The 20,522-nt window shown below is 43.6% G+C and overlaps 1 protein-coding gene and 1 pseudogene across 2 annotated transcripts; both read right to left on the bottom strand.

Annotated features, from left to right (window-relative positions):
- Positions 1-1,677: 1,677 nt before the first annotated feature.
- Positions 1,678-10,320, bottom strand: ERP29 (endoplasmic reticulum protein 29). Of its 2 annotated transcripts, XM_012778368.3 has the most exons (3): positions 9,960-10,313; positions 4,702-4,840; positions 1,678-2,500 (listed from the first exon to the last, which is right to left on the bottom strand). In XM_012778368.3, the coding sequence occupies exons 1-3, from the start codon at positions 10,098-10,100 to the stop codon at positions 1,998-2,000; spliced, it is 783 nt and encodes a 260-aa protein (XP_012633822.1). In that variant the 5' UTR covers positions 10,101-10,313; the 3' UTR covers positions 1,678-1,997. The 2 variants fall into 2 exon arrangements, with proteins under 2 accessions (XP_012633822.1, XP_012633823.1); XM_012778369.3 differs by lacking the exon at positions 4,702-4,840 and having other exon boundaries at positions 9,960-10,320.
- A 7,289-nt stretch (positions 10,321-17,609) lies between these two features.
- LOC142863467 (small ribosomal subunit protein eS17-like) lies at positions 17,610-18,056 on the bottom strand (annotated as a pseudogene).
- Between the last annotated feature and the right edge of the window lie 2,466 nt (positions 18,057-20,522).

Below are 20,522 nucleotides of genomic sequence, written 5' to 3'. Positions count from 1 at the left end.
TTTACCTACTGTGTTTCCCTGAAAATAAGACTGGGTTTTATATTTATTTTTCCTTAAGAAGACACTCTAGGGCTTATTTTTAGGGGATGTGTTGTTTTTTTTTAAGTATGGTACAACAATCTACATTTATTCAAATATAGTTAAGTCGTCTTCTTCTGGAACATCATCATAACTCTCCAAACCCTGAATTCCATCCTGAATTTCTTGCAACTCTATTCCCTTTAGAACCATTGCCCCCAGTCTCTCATGTCGAGCAATGTAGCTTTCATGGGGTAGATGAGAAGGGCTGCTCATCTTTACTGCTCCGTGTCGAAATGCATGGGTTGTGCAGATATGCTCCATAGCCACGCCCATCACTAGGTCTTATTTTCAGGGTGGGGCTTATATTGCGCAAATGCTTAGAAATCCGGCTAGGGCTTATTTTATGGGTAGGTCTTATATTCGGGAAAACATGGTAGTTGGTTTCCATTGTTAGCCTAAGCTACCCCAATTTTTTGTTCCATCTAATTCAACACATGGATTTTCCTCTATTTTTTGTTTTCAGTGACTCTTTAAGTTCTTTAAATACCATCTGGATAAATGGAGGAAAATGAACAATCCAAGGTTTTGGTTTTTTTTTTTTGAGACAGAGTCTCAGCCCAGGCTAGATGAGTGCTGTGACATCAGCCTAGCTCACAGCAACCTCAAACTCCTGGGCTCAAGCAATCCTCCTGCCTCAGCCTCCCGAGTAGCTGGGACTACAGGTATGTGCCACCATGCCTGGCTAATTTTTTCTATATATATTAGTTGGCCAATTAATTTCTTTCTATTTTATAGTAGAGATGGGGTCTTGCTCTTGCTCAGGCTGGTTTCGAACTCCTGACCTCGAGCAATCCGCCCACCTCGGCCTCCCAGAGTGCTAGGATTACAGACATGAGCCACCACACCCGGCCCAATCCAAGGTTTTATTTGCCAACTCCATTCAACTTAAATTTGTGTGAGTACAATTTAGACATATTCCCAGAACTGCAGTCTGATGAGACTTTCAAATAGTAGGGCTGTCATGAAGCTCACTTTTGCAGGTAACTGCTCATAATTCCCGAGAGAAGATTCAGAAAACAGTGCTTTGTACTCTGCTTTTGAGAAGTTGATATTTACTGAGTGACTGGCAGAGACAAAGTAACTTAGATGGAAAACAATCTTTTTTTCAACTTTCAGATTGGACTGAATTATATCATTTAACCACCTAAACCCAATGTCAAAATAGATTATATCAGTAAAACTAAAATTTGCTGTATGTACAAGGTCTATCCGGTCATGTAATATGACAATGTAATGTAACAATGGCTGAATCCTTTCCAGACAGACCTCATATGTCATAGAACATGAAAAATAGTTATACTGTGGTTCACTGTTGCTAAGTTTTAAGGACCAGAAACTCGGCAACACATTTTACTACTCAGTCCAACTGAGTCTGAATATCACTGGAAAATAACAAAGCAAAGAAAGGTATGCCTTGAACTTGGACCAGTTTCCACAGTGTTACCAGGACAGTTTGTTACCCTGGGAGAGTGGAGTCCATCCATACCAGCTTTGATTCAAAGAAGAAAGCAAAACACAGTAACAACAACAAACCAAAGAGGAAAGCAAGTCATAGGCCAAAGTATAAGTTGAAAAAGAAAATTGAATGGCTTTAGGTCCACTTAACCCAAACACCGAAACTTTAATTGGATTAGAATTACACCTGTCAAGGTCCTGGGTAGTACACACCTCTTTATAGCACCAGTTCCTTCTGAGGAGCACTTCACTAGCCATCCGTCTAAGTTTTTCAGCTCTCCCCAGACTGGCTATAGCATGGTCACATCAGCATCAATGTCCAGACATACTCAGGGCTCAGAATTCTGGTGCAGTGGCACTTTTTCCACCACTCCCTTACATTCCACAAAGGGTCTCACAGCCAGCAGTTAAGTCTCCCCTTCCCACCCCAACCAAACCCTGGAAAACCTTAATGGGCCTTTTTATAGCTCCTCCTTCTCAGCCCCTTTCTTCTGGAAGGCAGTCAGGATGTTTAAACTCTTCTGGAGCTCCTCCTTCTTCCCGTCGCTCATCTTGTTCTTCTCTATCAGTTTGGCAATCCGAGTCATCTCTGATGCTGGGAAGTCCTCCCCTTGGTCTAAGATCTTCCCCATGATCTTCAGGTATTGCTCAGCCCACTTCTTCTCAGTCTCCTTCACACTTGAGAGGCTGTCACGCCCCTGCTTCAAGAGAGCCTGGCGGGCCTCCACGCCAGAGGCCCTGATGAACTCCCCAGCCAGGGAGTCATATGCAGGCAGGCAACCAGGCATGCTTAGGTAGACCCCTTGCCCCTTTAGCCAGTGCTGAATGGCACCAACCTTAACTGCCCCACTATATGGGACTGGGTTCTCAAAGTCCCCATCCCGGAAGAGGTAGAAGACTGGATAGCTTTCTTTGTCCAGCTTGTATTTCTCACTCAGCTCCATGTTCATCTTGTCACCATAATCTGTGAACAGAAATCAGATATGAGGAACAAGACCATGAAGAACTCAGGGCAGGAAATATTTATTATATGCCCACTGTATGCCAGATACTGCTTTAGGTGCTGGGGATCTAGTGGTAATTAAGAGTATCAAGCTCTCTGACCTCAAGGAACTTATATTCTTCTAAGGGTGAGAAGAGAGATAATAAACAAATGAACATAAATTATTAGTGCCATGATGAAAATAAACAGGGCAAGGTGACAGAGTGACTGGGTAGGGCCTCCTTATGGAGATGACATCGGCTGGGTGACCTGGATGTCAAGAAGCAAGCCACATGAAAATCTGGGGAGAGTGTCTCTCAGACAGAAAGGACTGCACGTGCATACACTCTGAGACAGGATCGAGCTCAGTGCACTTAACAATTACATAAGCCAGGCCAGGCGCAGTGTTAGGAGTTTCGAAACCAGCCTGAGAAGAGCAAGACCCCGTCTCTACTAAAAATAGAAAGAAAATTAATTGGCCAATTAAAATATATAGAAAAAATTATCCGGGCATGGTGGCACATGCCTGTAGTTCCAGCCACTCAGGAGGCTGAGGCAGAAGGATTGCTTAAGCCCAGGAGTTTGAGGTTCCTGTTAGCAAGGCTGACGCCAGGGCACTCTAGCTGGACAAGAGAGTGAGACTCTGTCTCAAAAAAAAACCACCAAAAAACAATTACAAAGGCCAATCTGGTTGGGGCTTAGTGAGAGAGGAAGGGAATGAAGAAATAGGTACATGAGACCTGGCAGAGTTAAGTGCTTAATATGGGGTAGCTGCTGTTAGTATTTCCAATGTCCTTCCTAACAGGCAACAGCAGTCCCAAGGACTGATGCTGTGACAACTGGTTTCTTACACTTTTGCCAAAAAGAAATGGCCAAGACCAACAAGTGGTAATGTTGGAAATCTGGGGTTCCAATCCTAATTCTGCCACTTAACGGTTCCGCAATCTTGAGCAAGTTACTTTTCTAGGAATTAGTTTTTTCAGTTGAAAAATGGGAGTAATGAAACCATAGTACTTCCTTTGTGGAGTTGTCACAGGGATGAAACATGTGTAGAACACTCAGCACAGTGGCCCGGCACACAGTAAACATTCGATAAATGTTAGCTATTACTACTGTTGTTATTCTAAAAGCACCAAGGTAGTTGGCCTGAAGTTGAGTCAAAACTGCCTGACTTCCCTGGAGAGGTGTGCTAGCCATCTTTACCCAGGACCAAATTTTCTAGTAGGTCCCCCAGGTTACTAGGGAATGGGGCCATCCCAGTTGGGAGGAAAGTGAGACAGGTAAGAAATAATCCACTGCCTGGAACTAAATACAGGTAGAGTTCTGGATGAGCCACTGCATATTCCACAATCTGAGAGAAGTCATTTAAACTTCTTGAGCTTCAGTTTTTCCTTGAGTATAAAATGGAGATAATACATCCTGCTTCTCAGGCAAGGTTCAAGTGAAGATTAAAAATGCAGTGTGTGCTGGGCATGATGGCTCATGCTTGTAATCCCAGCTACTCAGGAGGCCGAGGCAGGAAGATCTCTTGAAGCCAGGAGTTTGAGACTAGCCTAGGCAATACAGTGAGATCCCAGCTCTAAAAAAATAAAAAATGTAGCAGGGCATGGTGGGAGGTTGAGGTGAGAGGATCCCTTTTAGCCCAGGAGTTCGAGGCTGCAGTGAACTATCATTGTGCCACTGCACTCTAGCCTGGGCAAGAGAGCAAGACCCCATCTCTTTAAAAAAAAAAAATGCAGTGTGTATGCAGATCTTTACATTGTAAACCACTAAATGTTGGTGACTATTATTAAAACTGTCATTGTGGTTAAAAGGTGCCTTTGGATTAGTGGCAGCACCAGTGCATTTGTGGTAAAGCCAAAACCCCAATAATTTTGGTTACAAAAGCTAAAATGAAGTCAGAAGACCTGCCAATGTTACCCCCCTGCCAAGTGTTTCCTACAAGGAGAACTCAAAGTTCTTACAGTTTAATGTCGAGTGGAGGGTAAAGGAAGAGGGGTTCCCTTCCCTCAAGTACCTACAAGGCTAAGGATCTGCTCAGGCTAAGCTTACTGTGGGCACCAGAATCTTTGAGAGGCCATAAACCCACTTATATGCTGAGAATGGCACAGAAGAAAAGGTGCTGGGAAATTCCTAGCTTCCTTCCTCGCTGCCCTCCCCAGTTGTCCTGGACTTGTCCATACCTGAGATCCCCACCTCTGCCACCAAGAGATCATCGCTGGAGGCCGAGTTTTCAGCAAGACGCTTGAACTCATCCTGCTTCTCACCGTAGGGGTACTGTGTGTCGAACTTCACCAAGACGAACTTGCTTTTGGGAATGACCTGAGGGTGTATAGAGTTGAGCAAGTGGGGTGTTCTGGGGACTTTTGAGAGCTAATTCCCCTTCCCAAGGGGCCCCTGCTTAAGAAACAGAGTGGAAACAAGCCTAACAAGGGAGAAAAGCTCTCACAAACTAATATTCATTCACCAACTAATTCATTTGATAATTTAGTGAGCACCTGCTAGGTGCAGGGCACCCCACTGAGTACCTGTTCACATCAGTTACAGATATATACAACCCTGTCCAGCATAAAGCTGTCGACATACTAAGGTCTTCTCCTCCAGCCTTCCTTTTGGGAAGGCTAAGGAGACCCTTCGCACACTACAGTGGCTCCTGCTATGCCCATGATCCTAGAAGTACTCTCTCAGTAACACTGAATCAGAAACCTGACAAAAACAAAACCATCTACAACAGAGTTGGCACCATGGAGGACGTTTTGGCTAGAGAGGCCAGGCTTGGAACAATATCCTCTCCCTAAACATAGCTCCCTTTGGCTAGATCTCTGGGTCCTAAATTGACAGGCCCAAGACATTTGTTTTAATTGTGGTAAAATTCCCATAATAGTCATATTTTAAAGTGTACAATTCAGTAGGATTTAGTGTATTAACAGGGGTGTACAACCATCACTACTATCTAGTGCCAGAACATTTTCATCTCCCCAAAAGGAAACCCTGTACTTTTTTTTTTTTTTTTTTGAGACAGAGTCTTATTTTGTTGCCCAGGCTAGAGTGAGTGCTGTGGTATCAGCCTAGCTCACAGCAACCTCAAACTCCTGGGCTCAAGCAATCCTACTGCCTCAGCCTCCCGAGTAGCTGGGACTACTGGCATGTGCCACCATGCCTGGCTAATTTTTTCTATATAAGTTGGCCAATTAATTTTTCTATTTATAGTAGAGACGGGGTCTCGCTCTTGCTCAGGCTGGCCTCGAACTCCTGACCTTGAGCAATCCGCCCACCTCAGCCTCCCAGAGAGCTAGGATTACAGGCATGAGCCACCACACCCGGCCTAAGAAACCCTGTACCTTTTAAGCAGTCACTTCCCAGGCTTCCTCCTCCCAACCCTAGCAAGCACTAACCTAGGTTCCTGTCTCTACAGATCTATAGATCTTCCTGTCTATTCTGATGGAATCATATACCATGTGGCCTTTTGTGTTTGGCTTCTTTCACTTAGGGTGTTTTCAAGGTTCATTCATGTTGTAGCACATATCAGCACTTCATTTCTTTTTATGACCAAATATTCTACTGTATGGACAAACCACACTTTATTTATCAACTCATCAGTTGATGGATATTTGGGTTGTTTCCTTCCTTTTGGCTGTGGTGAATAGCGCTGCTATAAACATTCACATGCACATTTTTGTTTGGACACCTGTATGCAATTCTTTTGGCTAGAACCTAGGAGTGGAAATGCAGGGTTCATATGCTAAGTCTAGGTTTAATTTACTGAGGACCCAAGGACTTCCTTTTGGTGGTTTCTCGAAATGTACAAATTTTATCTAACAAGTATCCTTATTAGGGTCAATAATACTGCCTTCCTCCCCTCTCCTCAATTTTTTTGTTTCTCTAACCCAAGTAATCAGTACTGTCAAGTTTTTTTTTGTTTTTTTTTTTGAGACAGAGTCTTGCTTTGTTGCCCAGGCTAGAGTGAGTGCCATGGTGTCAGCCTAGCTCACAGCAACCTCAAACTCCTGGGCTCAGGCAATCCTGCTGCCTCAGCTTCCCGAATAGCTGGGACTACAGGCATGCGCCACCATGCCCGGCTAATTTTTTCTATATATATTAGTTGGCCAATTAATTTCTTTCTATTTATAGTAGAGATGGGATCTTACTCTTGCTCAGGCTGGTTCTGAACTCCTGACCTTGAGCAATCCACCTGCCTCGGCCTCCCAGAGTGCTAGGATTACAGGGGTGAGCCACCGCACCTAGCCTAAGTTTTTTTTAATCATAGGTAATCACTGTCAAAAATCATGTCGGGCTGACATAATTCCAGCTGCAGGCAAAGAAACTTAAATGTTTTTTATTCCTTGTCTTTTACTATATATTGATGTTTACTTGGCTTTAGGTTTTTAAAAATATTTAACACTGCCTAGGACCACAGAGGAGAAGCCACCATAACAGGTCATCCTCAGATGCCAAAAAGTCTGAGCTCTGACAGCCTAAAAGCAGAGAAGACTTAAAATATAAATCAGATCACATCCCTGTGGCCCAACTGGCCTTATTTCAGTCCAGCACACTAAACTTACTCCCACTCAGGGCTTTTTCATTTGCTCTTTGCTGGCTGGAATGCCCTTTCCCTGGTCATGTCTTTATTATTCAAGGCTCAGATCAAACGTCCCTTCCTAATGAGGACTCCTGCAATCAGACCATCAAATATTGCTTCATTTCCATCATACTCTGGTATCATTCCCCTGCTGTATCTTCTTCACTGCATTAATCATCCTTATTTGCTTGTTTGTTTTCTGTCCTCTCCAATAGAATGTACATTTATGAGAATAAAGACCTCGTCTGACCTGTTTTCTGCTTTATCCCTAGCACTCAATAGTGCTTGGCAGATGCTCTGAAAATATATGATGAATGGACAGTACTCTGGAAGCTTTGGTAGCAGATGCTACATGTCCAGGGGGAAAAAATTTTTTTAAAGTACAACACAGGATACCTACCTTCAAGGGGCCTACACTTATATTATAGAATAATATTAACAATCATACAGTGGTCTAACACTGGAATAGAATTTTTTATTTTCACATCCTTAGCTACCAGGGTAAGGCAGAATGGTTTTGAATGGCAAACACTTGCATAAAGAATTTTTTCTTATTATCTGAATTTGTTTAGAAGTCTCTGTTCCTCATCCACTTCCTGTCAGCTGTCAGTGTCCAGTGAGTAGAAATCAGCTCTACCATTAACTAGTTAGACAACTTGTTTTTCCAAAGTACACATAAATTCATTACTCATTCATTTGTTCATTGAATAAAAAGTTACTAGGCTGGATGTGGTGGCTCATGCCTGTAATTTGGGAAGCCAAGGCAGGAGGATCACTTGAGGCCAGGAGTTTGAGGCCAGCCTGGGCAACATTGTGAGAACCCATCTCTTTAAAAAACAAAAACAAAACAAAAAAATGTTACTAAGGGCCTATCATGTGCCAGACATCATTCTAAGTAAACACAGCAATATTGCAGTGTGAAAGAAAGATGGTAAAACAGACAAGGAAAAAAAAATCAGTGATGAGCACTCTACAGAGAAATAAAACAGGGTAATATGAATGGCACTTTATTTTTTGAGACAGGGTCTCACTCCGTTGCCTGGACTAGAGTGCAGTGGCGTCATCAGAGCTCACTGCAGCTTCAAACTCCTGGGCTCAAGTGATCCTCCTGCTTCAGGCTCCCGAGTAGCTGGGACTACAGGCCCAAGCGACAATGCTGGGCTTATTTTTCTATTTTTTTTTGTAGAAATGGGTCTCGTTATGTTGCCTAGGCTGGTCTTGAACCCTGGCCTAAGCAATCCTGTCTCAGGAAGTCTGATTAAACTTAGGAAGTCTTAATGTAAACCAGGGGTCCTCAAACTTTTTAAACAAGGGGCCAGTTCACTGTCCCTCAGACTGTTGGAGGGCCAGACTATAGTTTAAAAAAAACTATGAACAAATTCCTACGCACACCGCACATACCTTATTTTGAAGTAAAAAATCAAACGGGCAAAAACACCCGCATGTGGCCATCGGGCCATAGTTTGAGGACGCCTGACCTAAACCAGAATGACGTGAAGTAACCAGCCTTTCAAAGATTAGGCAAAGAATATTTCAATCACCAGGAACAGCTAGTGCAAACGCCATAAGGCAGTAATGAGCTAGGAACATTCAAAGGACAGAGGAAGAGAATGGTTGGAAGAGAGGAGAGGGAAGCAAGGAGGTCAAATCCTCTAGGACTTAGGCTAGGGTGTGGAGGCTCAAGAGTGAAAGCTGGGAGATCAGTGAGAAGGCTACGGTAATGTTAGCCTAGACTAAGGTGGTCTTAGTAAGAAATGCTGTTAACTTTATGGTGCCTAGTTTCCCTTTGATTCACACTTGGTGTGTGATGTTACCCAATTCCCAATGGAGCTGGGTAAGGTAGGTGTCACTTTGCCAATAGAGCATAGGGTGCTGTGGGGTGTGCCTGACAAGCAACAAAGCAGCCATTCCTACACTTTTAAATTCCTGAAACTTTGCCTTGAATGAGCTACAAGTACCAAGTCCACGACAGGGAACACTTGAAAACAGGAAGATTCAACCACTCCAGATTTAGAACTCCAGTTCTAGGTTTCACTTCCCTAAAATGGGTACAAACCAAGAAAATAAAACGACTGTGTCTCTGGCAACACTTAGCTTGCCCACCTCCTAAAGAAAGTTAAAAACTACTAGTGGGTGAACACAGGAACAAGAAGGGATTGGTACTGTGGTGTTACATTCGGCCTTCAACATTTCCAACCATCCATTTACCTAAGCCAGGACTCCAGATTCCTGGGGGACATAGTGGCAAATTCTTCCATGCCTTGCTCTGATATTATTCATTTTGTTTCCAGACCCAAGATGTTCCTTAAGGAGTGGTTGAGCTGAACCGTATTCTTAACGCTTGCACTTTTCAAGGAGATGCATGCTACCTGATCGTTGTTTTGCACACTGCAAAGCAGGCCGCAATCCACACTCAGGAAGAGGGGCACAGAAATGCATGCTAAGGCACCGAGTTCTCCCCGCCATCCTCCCTGCCATCTCCCCTCCCTTACCACAGCCGCGAGCCTGGTGGCATCGACCTCACACTGCCTGTTCTCACACTTGGGACTCTAGGGTTGAGTCTTCCCCTGGCACCGCCCCCTTCTCATAGGTAAAGGGAAGGGACTCCTAGTTCCCTCAACCGCTGCTTTGCAAAAGAGGAAGTATAAACGCTGCAAAAGCCAGGGTGCGCCGGGACCCCCGGAGCGTGCGTGTCCCCGTAGTCACGATATGCCCCAGGTTCAGAGTCCACTGAGCCTACAGGATGGTGGTGGGAAGCCTCGGGATCGGTACTACAAACCACCTCTCGCCAGTCCTCGGTGTCCAGCGTCGCCCACAGAGGCCCTGGCTACACCTGCGCGCGATGTCCGCCGCCCCCCTTACCTTGTAAAAAGTGACTGTATCCAGGGGGAGGGCGCCCTTGGTGTGCAGGCCGCTGCCGCCATGCGGAGCACAGAGCAGCAGGAGGCCCAGAAGGAAGAGCAGGGGAGAGACAGAAGTGCCGCAGGGGACGGCGGCAGCCATAACGCCAGATTTCAGGAGCTGGAGGTAGGAAACCTGTAGCGACCAACTCGGAGGCAAGGGTCACGTGACCAGGAGGGCGGACTCGCGCCCGCGCCCACGTACACACCCCGAGAGACCCACGCCGGCCTAGGGCAAAAGCCGGGCGGGAGCTAGTGGGCCGCGTGAGGAGCAAGGAAATGGGACTTCCGCGCACGCGCACTCGGCGAAGCTCGCACCGCCCAGGGGGAGAGGGCGGGGCCACGTGGGGAGGGGCTGAATGGAACTGCCGCGCAAGCGCACTCGGCGAGACTCGCGGTGGGCTAGTCCAGTTCCCGTCCTCCTCCGCGTGAGGAGAGGCGCGAACCGTGTGGGTGGCATCGCCACAGGAATTGCTTTGCTGTCTTTCCTCCTCTTCTGGGATGACCAGGCCAGCCATCATTTCTTCCTACCTTTGGTCCATCAGGTAGTCGGTTGGGACCCGCTACTACCCTCGGTTAGCCTGTTAGTCAAGTCTATCCACTATCCCTAGTCAGTCAGACTCTGCCACTTCCCTTAGTCTGTCAGCTGTTCACTGCTCACCTGGGCTGGTCGGCCAGACTCGGCTGTCGGGGCGCAGTCAGGCCTGCTCTGAGGTGAGCGGTCAGCTTCACTGAAAGCTGAGTGTCTGCCCAGCTATGCCCTAGGCTTCTGTAAAATTAAAAAAAAAAAAAAAAAAAGCCTAATTCTATTCAACAGATAGTTGTTCAGTGTGTAGTTTATGCCAGATCTTGGCTTTGCCTGTGAGACTACAGAGTAGAGATAAACGAATTAACGAGACAGTTCTGTGCTGAAGGAACTCACCGCGTTAGGGGAGGAGAAGACACAGGAGTAAAAATATAGCTAATACAGTGTCATTGCTATAAAATAAGACTATATTAGGGTATTGTGAAAACACAAATGGAGAGTCAGTCCTGCTCCGTAGGATCAGAGAAAGTTACAGGAGATGATTTTATACCTCTATCTTGAAAGAAGAGGGGGCATTAATGAGGCAAAGGGAAACAAGCTATTTCTAGCAGAGGGAAAAGTATGCACAGACATGTTGGGGAACTGGTTGAGGTAAATCTGAGGCAGATTCTAAAGGGTCTCACTAAGGGTTTGGAGCCACCAGGGGTTTTAACCAGGAGAGTGATGTCAGGTTTGTTTTTCCTTTTAGGACGTATAGGTCAAAGAAATGATTTCAGGTTCGTGTGTAAAAGCATCTCTCAGGAATGAAGGGAATTGATTGGAAGGGAGAAGGCTGAAGGCAGGGAGGCCAGTTAAGGGTCTATTGAAATAGTCTAGGTGGGAGAGGTTAAGGTCTGGCAATAGGATGTAACAGTAGGGTTGAAGAAGTAAGGATGGAATTGAGAAACTTTTTTTTTTTTTGTATATATGTAATTTTTTTTTAATTGAATTGAGAAACTTTTGTAGGGTAGAATTCACAAGACTTGAACAAATGAATATGAGGGTAAGAGAATATAACATTATGAGAGACTCAGTGCCATAATTAACCATTATATTTGTCCAATAAATGTGAATATAAAATAGTCATCAAAGATAAAAGGATCCAATCTTGGACAACCTGCTCAATTTGATAGAGATTTTGAGAGAAAGAGACCAAGGTGCATAGGTGTTTGGGAGGAATTTCAGAAAAATTTATTTAGAGTTCACCCTAATATTTAAATGAGCCGAGGGCAGCAGCAGGGATGACAGATGCCGCTCCACGAGCGGGGGCTGTCCTATCCTATCCCCTCCTTTTACATTTGCGTTGCAGCCAATGATTTTTATGGTTTCTACCATAAAAAAATTAATTAATTAAATGAGCTACACAGACAAATTATAGAAGAGAGTGAAATGGCTATGAACTACAGTGGTTACTTTCTAATCATGTGTAGTTTAGAAGTAGGTTGTGAAAGAAGTAAAGGAAGTGGATTGGTTGGAGAGGGAAAGGAAATACTGGTACTTCTGCTATGTTTTGCAAAAGTGATTGCTTGAATCTTTTTTTTTTCCCAAACATTCTTCCCTTTCTTTTAATAGTGGTCTAGTCCTAGTTAGTTCCCTTATGACATGATTAGATTCCTGGCTTTAGGACCCTGACGATATTTTACAAAAATAAACTAGGTATAGTTCTGCCATATTTCAGAAGTTATTAAAACCCACAGTTGACACTGATGTGGAAAATCAAAAGGCTCAACCTGCGTATTATATGGAGGTAAAGTGAAAGGGGCATGTTATGTGAGTGTTCACATGACTCAATTTCACAACTGAAGTGAGGAGGAAGAAAAGTGGCATGGGTCTGCTAAGGCAATTAATATATAAACTCTCCTATTTTTCTCCTAACATCAAGCCAGTGAGGCTGCAGTTTCACTGACCTCTTTGATATCCCTGGTACACATAAGGATGTTCCTGCCTCAAGGTCTTTGCACTGACCTTCTCCCTCTAAAATGTTTGTTTCAAGATATCAACATGGCTGACTCCTTCACTTCCCTCAAGTGTTTGCTCAGATGTCAACCTCCTATGGAGGCCTATCCTGACCATGCTTTTAAAAAGTGCTCCTCCCTGATAGTTCCCTGCTTTCGATTTCCCTTCTCTCTGTAATTTTTTTCTCCATAGTACTTTTCAAGTTGTTACATACTATGTAATTTGCTTATTTTGTTTATTATCTATTTCCCATGAGGGCTGGGGTTTTTGTTTTTGTTTTTGTTGTTGTTTTGGTCTGTTTTGTTTGCTATGATATATCTCTAAGTACCTAGAACAGTGTCTGGCACCTACGAGGTGCTCAGTAAAGATAAAAATAAAAAATACACTACCTGACATCAGTGGTCAAAAAAAAAAAAAAAAAAAGTAAAAAAAATAAAAATAAAAATAAAAAATACAGGCCGGGCGCGGTGGCTCACGCCTGTAATCCTAGCACCCTAGGAGGCCGAGGTGGGTGGATTGCTCGAGGTCAGGAGTTCGAAACCACCCGGAGCAAGAGCAAGACCCCGTCTCTACTATAAATAGAAAGAAATTAATTGGCCAACTAATATATATAGAAAAAATTAGCCAGGCATGGTGGCTCATGCCTGTAGTCCCAGCTACTCTGGAGGCTGAGGCAGCAGGATTGCTTGAGCCCAGGAGATTGAGGTTGTTGTGAGCTAGGCTGACGCCACGGCATTCACTCTAGCCTGGGCAACAAAGCGAGACTCTGTCTCAAAATAATAAAAAAATAAAATAAAAAATACAAACTTTTGTAACTGATGATACCAACCATTTAGTCTGTCCCTAAATAACTGAGGATCCTGGCAATTTAACCATACAATGCAGTCTTTTTTATATTATTAACTGAAGAAAAATTGGTGCCCTTTGCAGATTTTTAAGATTAGGAAACAAAAATAAGTCAGAAGGAGCCAAATCAGGATTGTAAGATGAATGCCTAATGATTTCCCATTGAAACTCTTGCAAAGTTGCTCTTGTTTGATAAGAGAAATACAGGAGCATTGAGGTATAGAAAGACCCCCTGAAGCTTTCTCTAACTTTCTCTAAACCTTCTCATAATAAACAGATATTATTATTCTTTGGCCCTCCAGAAAGACAATGGCAGAATGCCTTGAGTGTTCCAAAAAACTGTTGCCATGACCTTTGTTCTTGAACAATGTGCTTTTGCTTTGTACTACTTCTACCTCTTGGTGGCCATTGCTTTGATTGTGTCTTTAGGATCATACCGATAAAGCCATGTTTTATCTGTTACAGTTTTTTGAAGAAATGCTTCAGAATCTTGATCCTACTTGTTTAAAATTTCCATTAAATGCCCCGCTTTTGTCATCAGCTGACCTGGGCCAAAGTATTGGCACCCATTGAGTAGAAAGTTTTCTCAACTTTAATTTTCAGTCAAAATAGTGTAAGCTGGTGGCGTGCAACATGGCGCGCCTGCTCCGCGCGCTCTCGCGTCTGCTGCTCCGGGAGGCGCCGCTGGGGGCCGTGCGGGGCCGAGCGGGCGGCTGCGGGCCCGGTGCGGGGCCCGGGCGCGGGGACGCAGGTAGGATGCAGGCCCGCCGCCTCCGCGCTGTCGCTCCCCCGTCCCGGGCGCGGGTCTAGGCCGGCGCTTCGCCTCTCCGAGCGTCCCTGCGTGCGCCCCCGCCCTCTCGAAGGGGACCGCCCCTTCGAGGGGACACACTGACCCCTGTGAGGGTCTGAGGAAAGGAACAAATTCACCCAAATGTTCGATTGTTTTTGCCAAACGTGGGGCCCGGGGCCGCCGACGCTGTCCAGGGCGCGCTGTCCCGTACCGACCGCTCTTCCCGGGCCTGCGGGCCGCCCCCGCGCCTGCCCTGCGGAGCGGGCGGTTGACTTTCGGATCCCGGGGTTTCCTGCCCGGCTGAATTTCCCTGTGTGTGGCTAGGACCCAGGGGACCGGGCCAACCCTCTGTTCCTCCCTAACCTGGCATTGTTAGTGGCCGCGAGAGGGGACCGAGGACGACGAGGGCGCCCGTGTCCTGCTGAATGCCCTTGGCCCCCTGTTGGGTGGGTGTGCGTTCACACTTCGCCGAGAGGGAGGCCTCACCTGCGCACACGCGTCCCCCAGCGCTGCGCCTCACAGCTGTGTCAGGGGGACTTAGAGCCCGTGGATTGGCTTTCTGGGCAGTCGCCCGACTGGCCCACCTTTGAATCTAATTTTATATGTATCCATTGAAGACACGTAGAGGTACCTAACTGCTGGAAACGTCCCTGTGTTTGGAACTGCATTTATGCCCTGAAGTTTCCAAAATGTGGTGTTAAAGAAATAAGTAACTAGATAAACTCACTTTCCGTTACAGCCTTCGTAACCCCTGGTATGTCTAGTCACCCAGTCTGATGCCATTTTTGTGAGCCGCTGTGTGTCCAGCACTAAATTTTTGGCTGAGAATCGCAAGTGGTGGAAACATCACAGTTGCAGGCTGGAGTTCTCCTCGCCCCTCTTTGATGATGACACAGTGGTTTTTGTGCAAACTTCCTGGTCGCACGTGGCGCTGTCAGAAGCAGCCTAATGAATTGCCTTAGGATCTGAAGTTCTTCAGCAACATTAAAATTTGGCCAGACACCAGTACATAAACAGGAGCTGTGTAACTTATCAGACACCCCTCCTAGGAATGTATTAAAAGGAAATAATTCAAAAGAAGAACAAAGCTATAAAAAAAAAAAAATAGTGTAAGCTGAACCAACTGAGGTATTTATGGTGTTGTGTTGTCTTTTGTTTCTGCTGTTAATCATTGGTCCTCTTCAATTAGGGGAGGAACAAGTTTAATTTTTTCCTTACCAATTGATTTGCTATTGTGGGCTTCATCTTCAGAATCATCTCGTCCCTTCTTAAATCAGTTATCCATTTGTAAACTGCTGGTTTCTTTGGGGACATTGTCCTCCTAAACTTTTCATAAAGCCTCAGTGATTTCACATTCTTCCACTCAATCTTCACCATAAATTTGATGTTTATTCTCGCTTTAATTTTAGCAGAATTCCTGTTGCTCTGATAAAGCTCTTTTCAAACTGGTATGCTTTTTAGTGCCTCAAACTAGATCTCATTCAGACATGCTGTAACAAGTTAATACAAGTTTATTTTGATGCAAAATAATTGAAATCCATGCATAGTATTTTAATAATATAATATAATATAAACTTTTGAAGATCCCTCATATTGCTCTTTGGAAGTTTCCCAACCTATAGAGCTAATTAATTGTTTTCCCCTGCAATGTTTTGGGGTTTTTTTCATGAGATACTAAACACTTTATTATAAAATAGGCTTTGTGTTAGATGATTTTGCCCAACTTTAGGCTAATATAAGTGTTCTGACCATGTTTAAGGTAGGCTAAGCTATCTTTTATTTGTTCATTTATTTTTGAGATAGGGTCTCACTGTCACCTGGGCTAGAGTGCAGTGATGCCATCATAGCTCATGCAACCTGAAACTCCTGGGCTCAAGCAATCCTCTTTGCTCAGCCTTCCAAGTAACTAGGACTACAGGCACACACCACCAGGCTCAGCTAATTTTTTAAAAAATTTGTTGTAGAGATGGGGGTCTCACTATTGCCCAGGTTGCTCTCAAACTCCTGGACTCAAGTGATCCTGCCTCGGCCTCCCAAAGTGCTAGGATTGCAGGCATGAGCCACCATGTACAGCCCCCTGAAAGGTTTTATTGATAATTTGGACACTTAGGTTAAAGCAAATATATTATTAAAATTAATTTTAGCCTGTTTCTTTTTGCATTTTTAATGTTACCAGTAGAAAATTTAAAATTACACATGCAACTCACAGTGTATTTCTATTGGATAGCACCACTCTAGATTTTTAAAATAAGATGTTTCTATCTTTTTCATCTTAATCTCTGTCCTGTTAGTTTTTTAGACCCAATTACAGTATACTTACATTTATTTCTATTAACTTTTATTAAATAAAACTTACTGGGCATTGGGGCTCATGCTTGTATTCCCAGCTAAGGTGGGAGTATCGCTTGAGCCCAAGAGTTCAAGGCTACAATAAACTATGATCACACAGTACGTTTCAGTCTGGGTGACAGAGAGAGACCCCATCTCTAAATAAATAGATAAATACATAAAACTTATTATTCTGAAATGTTTAGATCTTATTAGATCTTAAATCTGTCATCGATCCCTTACAACTTTCGTACATTATTGAATCAATATTCAACAAATACTGAGTGCCTATTATAGGCACTGTTTTAGGGACTGAAGATACCAGGGTGAGTGAGACAGATAAGTTACCTGCCCTCAAGGATGCTGTAGTCTACTAGGGGGAAACAGACAACAAATAAGCATGATATTTTGAAATTTGATAAATGTTACATTTTTGAGGAGATGAAATTTGAGCTGATACTTGAACAATGAGAAGGAGGCAGTTACATTACTATCCAGGGGAAGAGTATTCAAGACAAGGAACATCTATTGCAAATGATCTGAAGTGGAAAAGTGCTTGTCATGTTGGAGGAATGCATAGTGGTAGGTAGACTGTAAGATAGCCTCCAGTGATCCCTGCCTGTGAGTATTCAGGCTCTTGTGTAATCCTTTAGCAAGATCTGTGACCAGTAGAGTACAGAAAAGGTGATGTCACATCAGTGATTTGTTTACATAAGATTGTGACTTCCATCTTGCTAGAGGACATCTTGCAGAAGTTCACATGGCAAGAAACTGAGTACAGCCTTTGACTAACACCTAGAAACTGAGACGCTCAGTGTAGCAATCCCATGGAACTGAATTACATCAACAACTATGCGAGCTTGGAACCAAAATGCTTCCCCAGTTAAGCCTTCAAATGAGAGAGAACCCAGCCCTGGCCAACATCTTGATTATATCCTTGTGAGAGATCCTGAGGAAGAGGACCCAGTGAAGCCATGCATGAGACTTCTGACACACAGAAGCTATGAGATAAAATGTGTATTTTAAGCCACTTAATTTGTGCAGATTTGTTATGCAGCAATAGATAACACAGACATTTGATAAATATGCTCACTATATATATATATATATGTATATAGTGTGTGTGTGTGTGAGTCACGAGTTTATTAAAATATTACAGCATAGAGAAGATTCAAACAGCTCCACGTTGTGTTTTGAAATTCATCCCAACTGTAGGCTGAGTGACCTGCAGGTTGGACAGACTGCCAAAGTCAAAAAGTTTCAGCATCTCCTTAGTGTCAGGAACTACTTCAATGATCTCCTGATCCAGAGCTGAGACCTCTGGGACATAGTTATCTCTCCTCTCTCTCTCCTCCTCCTGCAGCTTGATGGAGATATCTCTCACCGGGCCTCTCTGAATCCGCTTCATCAGATGTGTGACGTAGCCTGCTATCTTGTTGTGGAGCTTCTTGCTGGGAATAATGGCGATCTCCTCGCACACGTCCTTGTCCGTGTGGAAGTCATTTCCCAGACGCGTGTAATACTTCTCGATGATGACCCGCCTTCTTCACAGTTTTGGTGCACACGTGGCCCATGTTGGCCGGTCCTCAGTAAAAGCTATATTTTTTTAAGTCATCAATGAAAGTGTTTTACAGAATGGTGCCAAGTCAGAATGCTGGTTCACTTCACTAGAAGTCATTCCTAAGTTAATATTAATAAATTAATTAGCACTCCCTTAGATTTATTTGTGCAAGAAATGACCTTAATTATGCTTTCACTCAGGTTATATTTTCTTGTTTTTATAGCATGAAATTTCTCATAAAATGCTTGGGCAAAATCTCAGATACACTATAACGAGTAATTCTACCCACAAAGAAAATGGGTTACTCAGGCGTGCTTGATATATAAACCCATATTGACTTTGCAGTTACTTTTTTTTCTAATTGTTTAAAGATGTGTCTTTTGGATAATTCATTCTTTTTTTCTTTTCTTTCTTTTTTTGTTTTTCTTGAGACAGAGTCTCACTCTGTTGCCTGGGCTAGAGTGCCATGGTATCAGCCTATCTCACAGCAACCTCAAACTCTTGGGCTCAAGCAATGCTACTGCCTCAGCCTCCTGAGTAGCTGGGACTACAGGCATGCGCCAGCATGCCTAACATGGATAATTCATTCTAGAATCTTGTTTGGGACCAATGCCAAGATTTTTGACTTAAGGCTTGCAGATTTCACCATCTTTTTTCCTTATAAAAATAAATATTTTAATTATCACTAGTTCTCTAGCAAGTTTCTCTCTTTTTTTTTTTTTTTTTTTTTGAGACAGAGTCTCACTTTGTTGCCCAGGCTAGAGTGAGTGCCATGGCATCAGCCTAGCTCACGGCAACCTCAAACTCCTGGGCTCAAGCAATCCTGCTGCCTCAGCCTCCTGAGTAGCTGGGACTACAGGCATGTGCCACCATGCCCGGCTAATTTTTTCTATATATATTAGTTGGCCAATTAATTTCTTTCTATTTATAGTAGAGACGGGGTCTTGCTCTTGCTCAGGCTGGTTTTGAACTCCTGACCTCGAGCAATCTGCCCACCTCTGCCTCCCAGAGTGCTAGGATTATAGGCGTGAGCCACCGCGCCCGGCCTTCAATGGTTTCTAGTATATTTACTGAGTTGTGCAGCCATCATCACTATCAAATTTTAGAACATTTTTCTCACCCCAAAAAGACAAACCCCAAACCCCATGCCCATTAATAGTCATTCCCCATTCTTTCCCAAACTACCCTCCTAGCCTCAGGCAACCACTGATCTACTTTTTATCTCTATAGATTTGTCTACTTTGGAAATTTCATGTGAATGGCATCATACAATATGTGGTCTTTGTGGACTGTCTTCTTTCTGTGTAATGTTTTCAGGATTTATCCATGTTGTAGTATATCTCAGTACTTTCCTTTTTATTGGTGATTATGTAGAAGTACTATATTTATCCATTTGCTAGTTCTTGGACATTTGGATTATTTCTACTTATTGTCTTTTATGAATAATGCTGGCATGAACATTTGTGTCTAAGTTTTTATGTAGATATGTTTTTATGTCTCCTAGATATGAACCTACAGGCTGAGTAATATGGTAATTATATGCTTATCATGTTGAGGAACTGCAACAGTAGCTGCGCTATTTTTAATCTCATCAGCAGTGTAGGAGAGTTTCTATTTTTCTACATCTTCACAAATATTTACTGTCATCTATCTATTTGATTGTAGTCATCCTAGTGGGAATGACATACTATCTCATTGTGATTTTGATTTGTATTTCTCTGATGTATGATGGTGAACATCTTTTTTATGTGCTATTGGTCATGTGTATTTTTTTTAGAAATTTCTGCTTAAAAGCTTTGCCCATTTTAAAATTGGGTCTTTTATTAAAAACTTTGCCCATTATAAAATTTGTCTTTTATTATTGAGTTATAAGAATTCTTTATATATTCTACATATAAGTGCCTTATGAAATATATGGTTTACAGATATTTGCTCCCATTCTGTGGGTTGTCTTTTCACTTTCTTTTTATCTTTAATTTTTTTCTTTTTTTTTTTTTTGAGACAGAGTCTCACTTTGTTGCCCAGGATAGAGTGCCATGGCATCAACCTAGCTCACAGCAACCTAGCTCACAGCAACCTCAAATGCCTGAGTTCAAGCGATCCTCCTACCTCAGCCTCCCAAGTAGCTGGGACTACAGGCAGGCGCCACCATGCCTGGCTAATTTTTTCTATATATTTTTAATTGGCCAATTAATTTCTTCCTATTTTTAGTGGAGATGGGGTCTCGCTCTTGCTCAGGCTGGTTTCAGACTCCTGACCTTGAGCTATCCACCCGCCTCGGCCTCCCTGAGTGCTAGGATGATAGGCATGAGCCACCGCGCCCGGCCACATTTAGGTCTTTAAACCACCTGGAACTGATTTTTTTTTTTTTAGTAGAGACAGAGGTCTCACTCTTGCTCAGGCTAGTCTTAAACTCCTGAGCTCAGGCAATCCCCCTGCCTCAGCCTCCCAGAGTGCTAGGATTAGTAGAGACAGAGGT

The sequence above is a fragment of the Microcebus murinus genome, chromosome 22, assembly GCF_040939455.1.
Source record: "Microcebus murinus isolate Inina chromosome 22, M.murinus_Inina_mat1.0, whole genome shotgun sequence".
Taxonomy (NCBI): domain Eukaryota; kingdom Metazoa; phylum Chordata; class Mammalia; order Primates; family Cheirogaleidae; genus Microcebus; species Microcebus murinus.
Note: the sequence above shows the minus strand (reverse complement) of the source record. Positions and strands in the feature narration are given on the sequence as shown.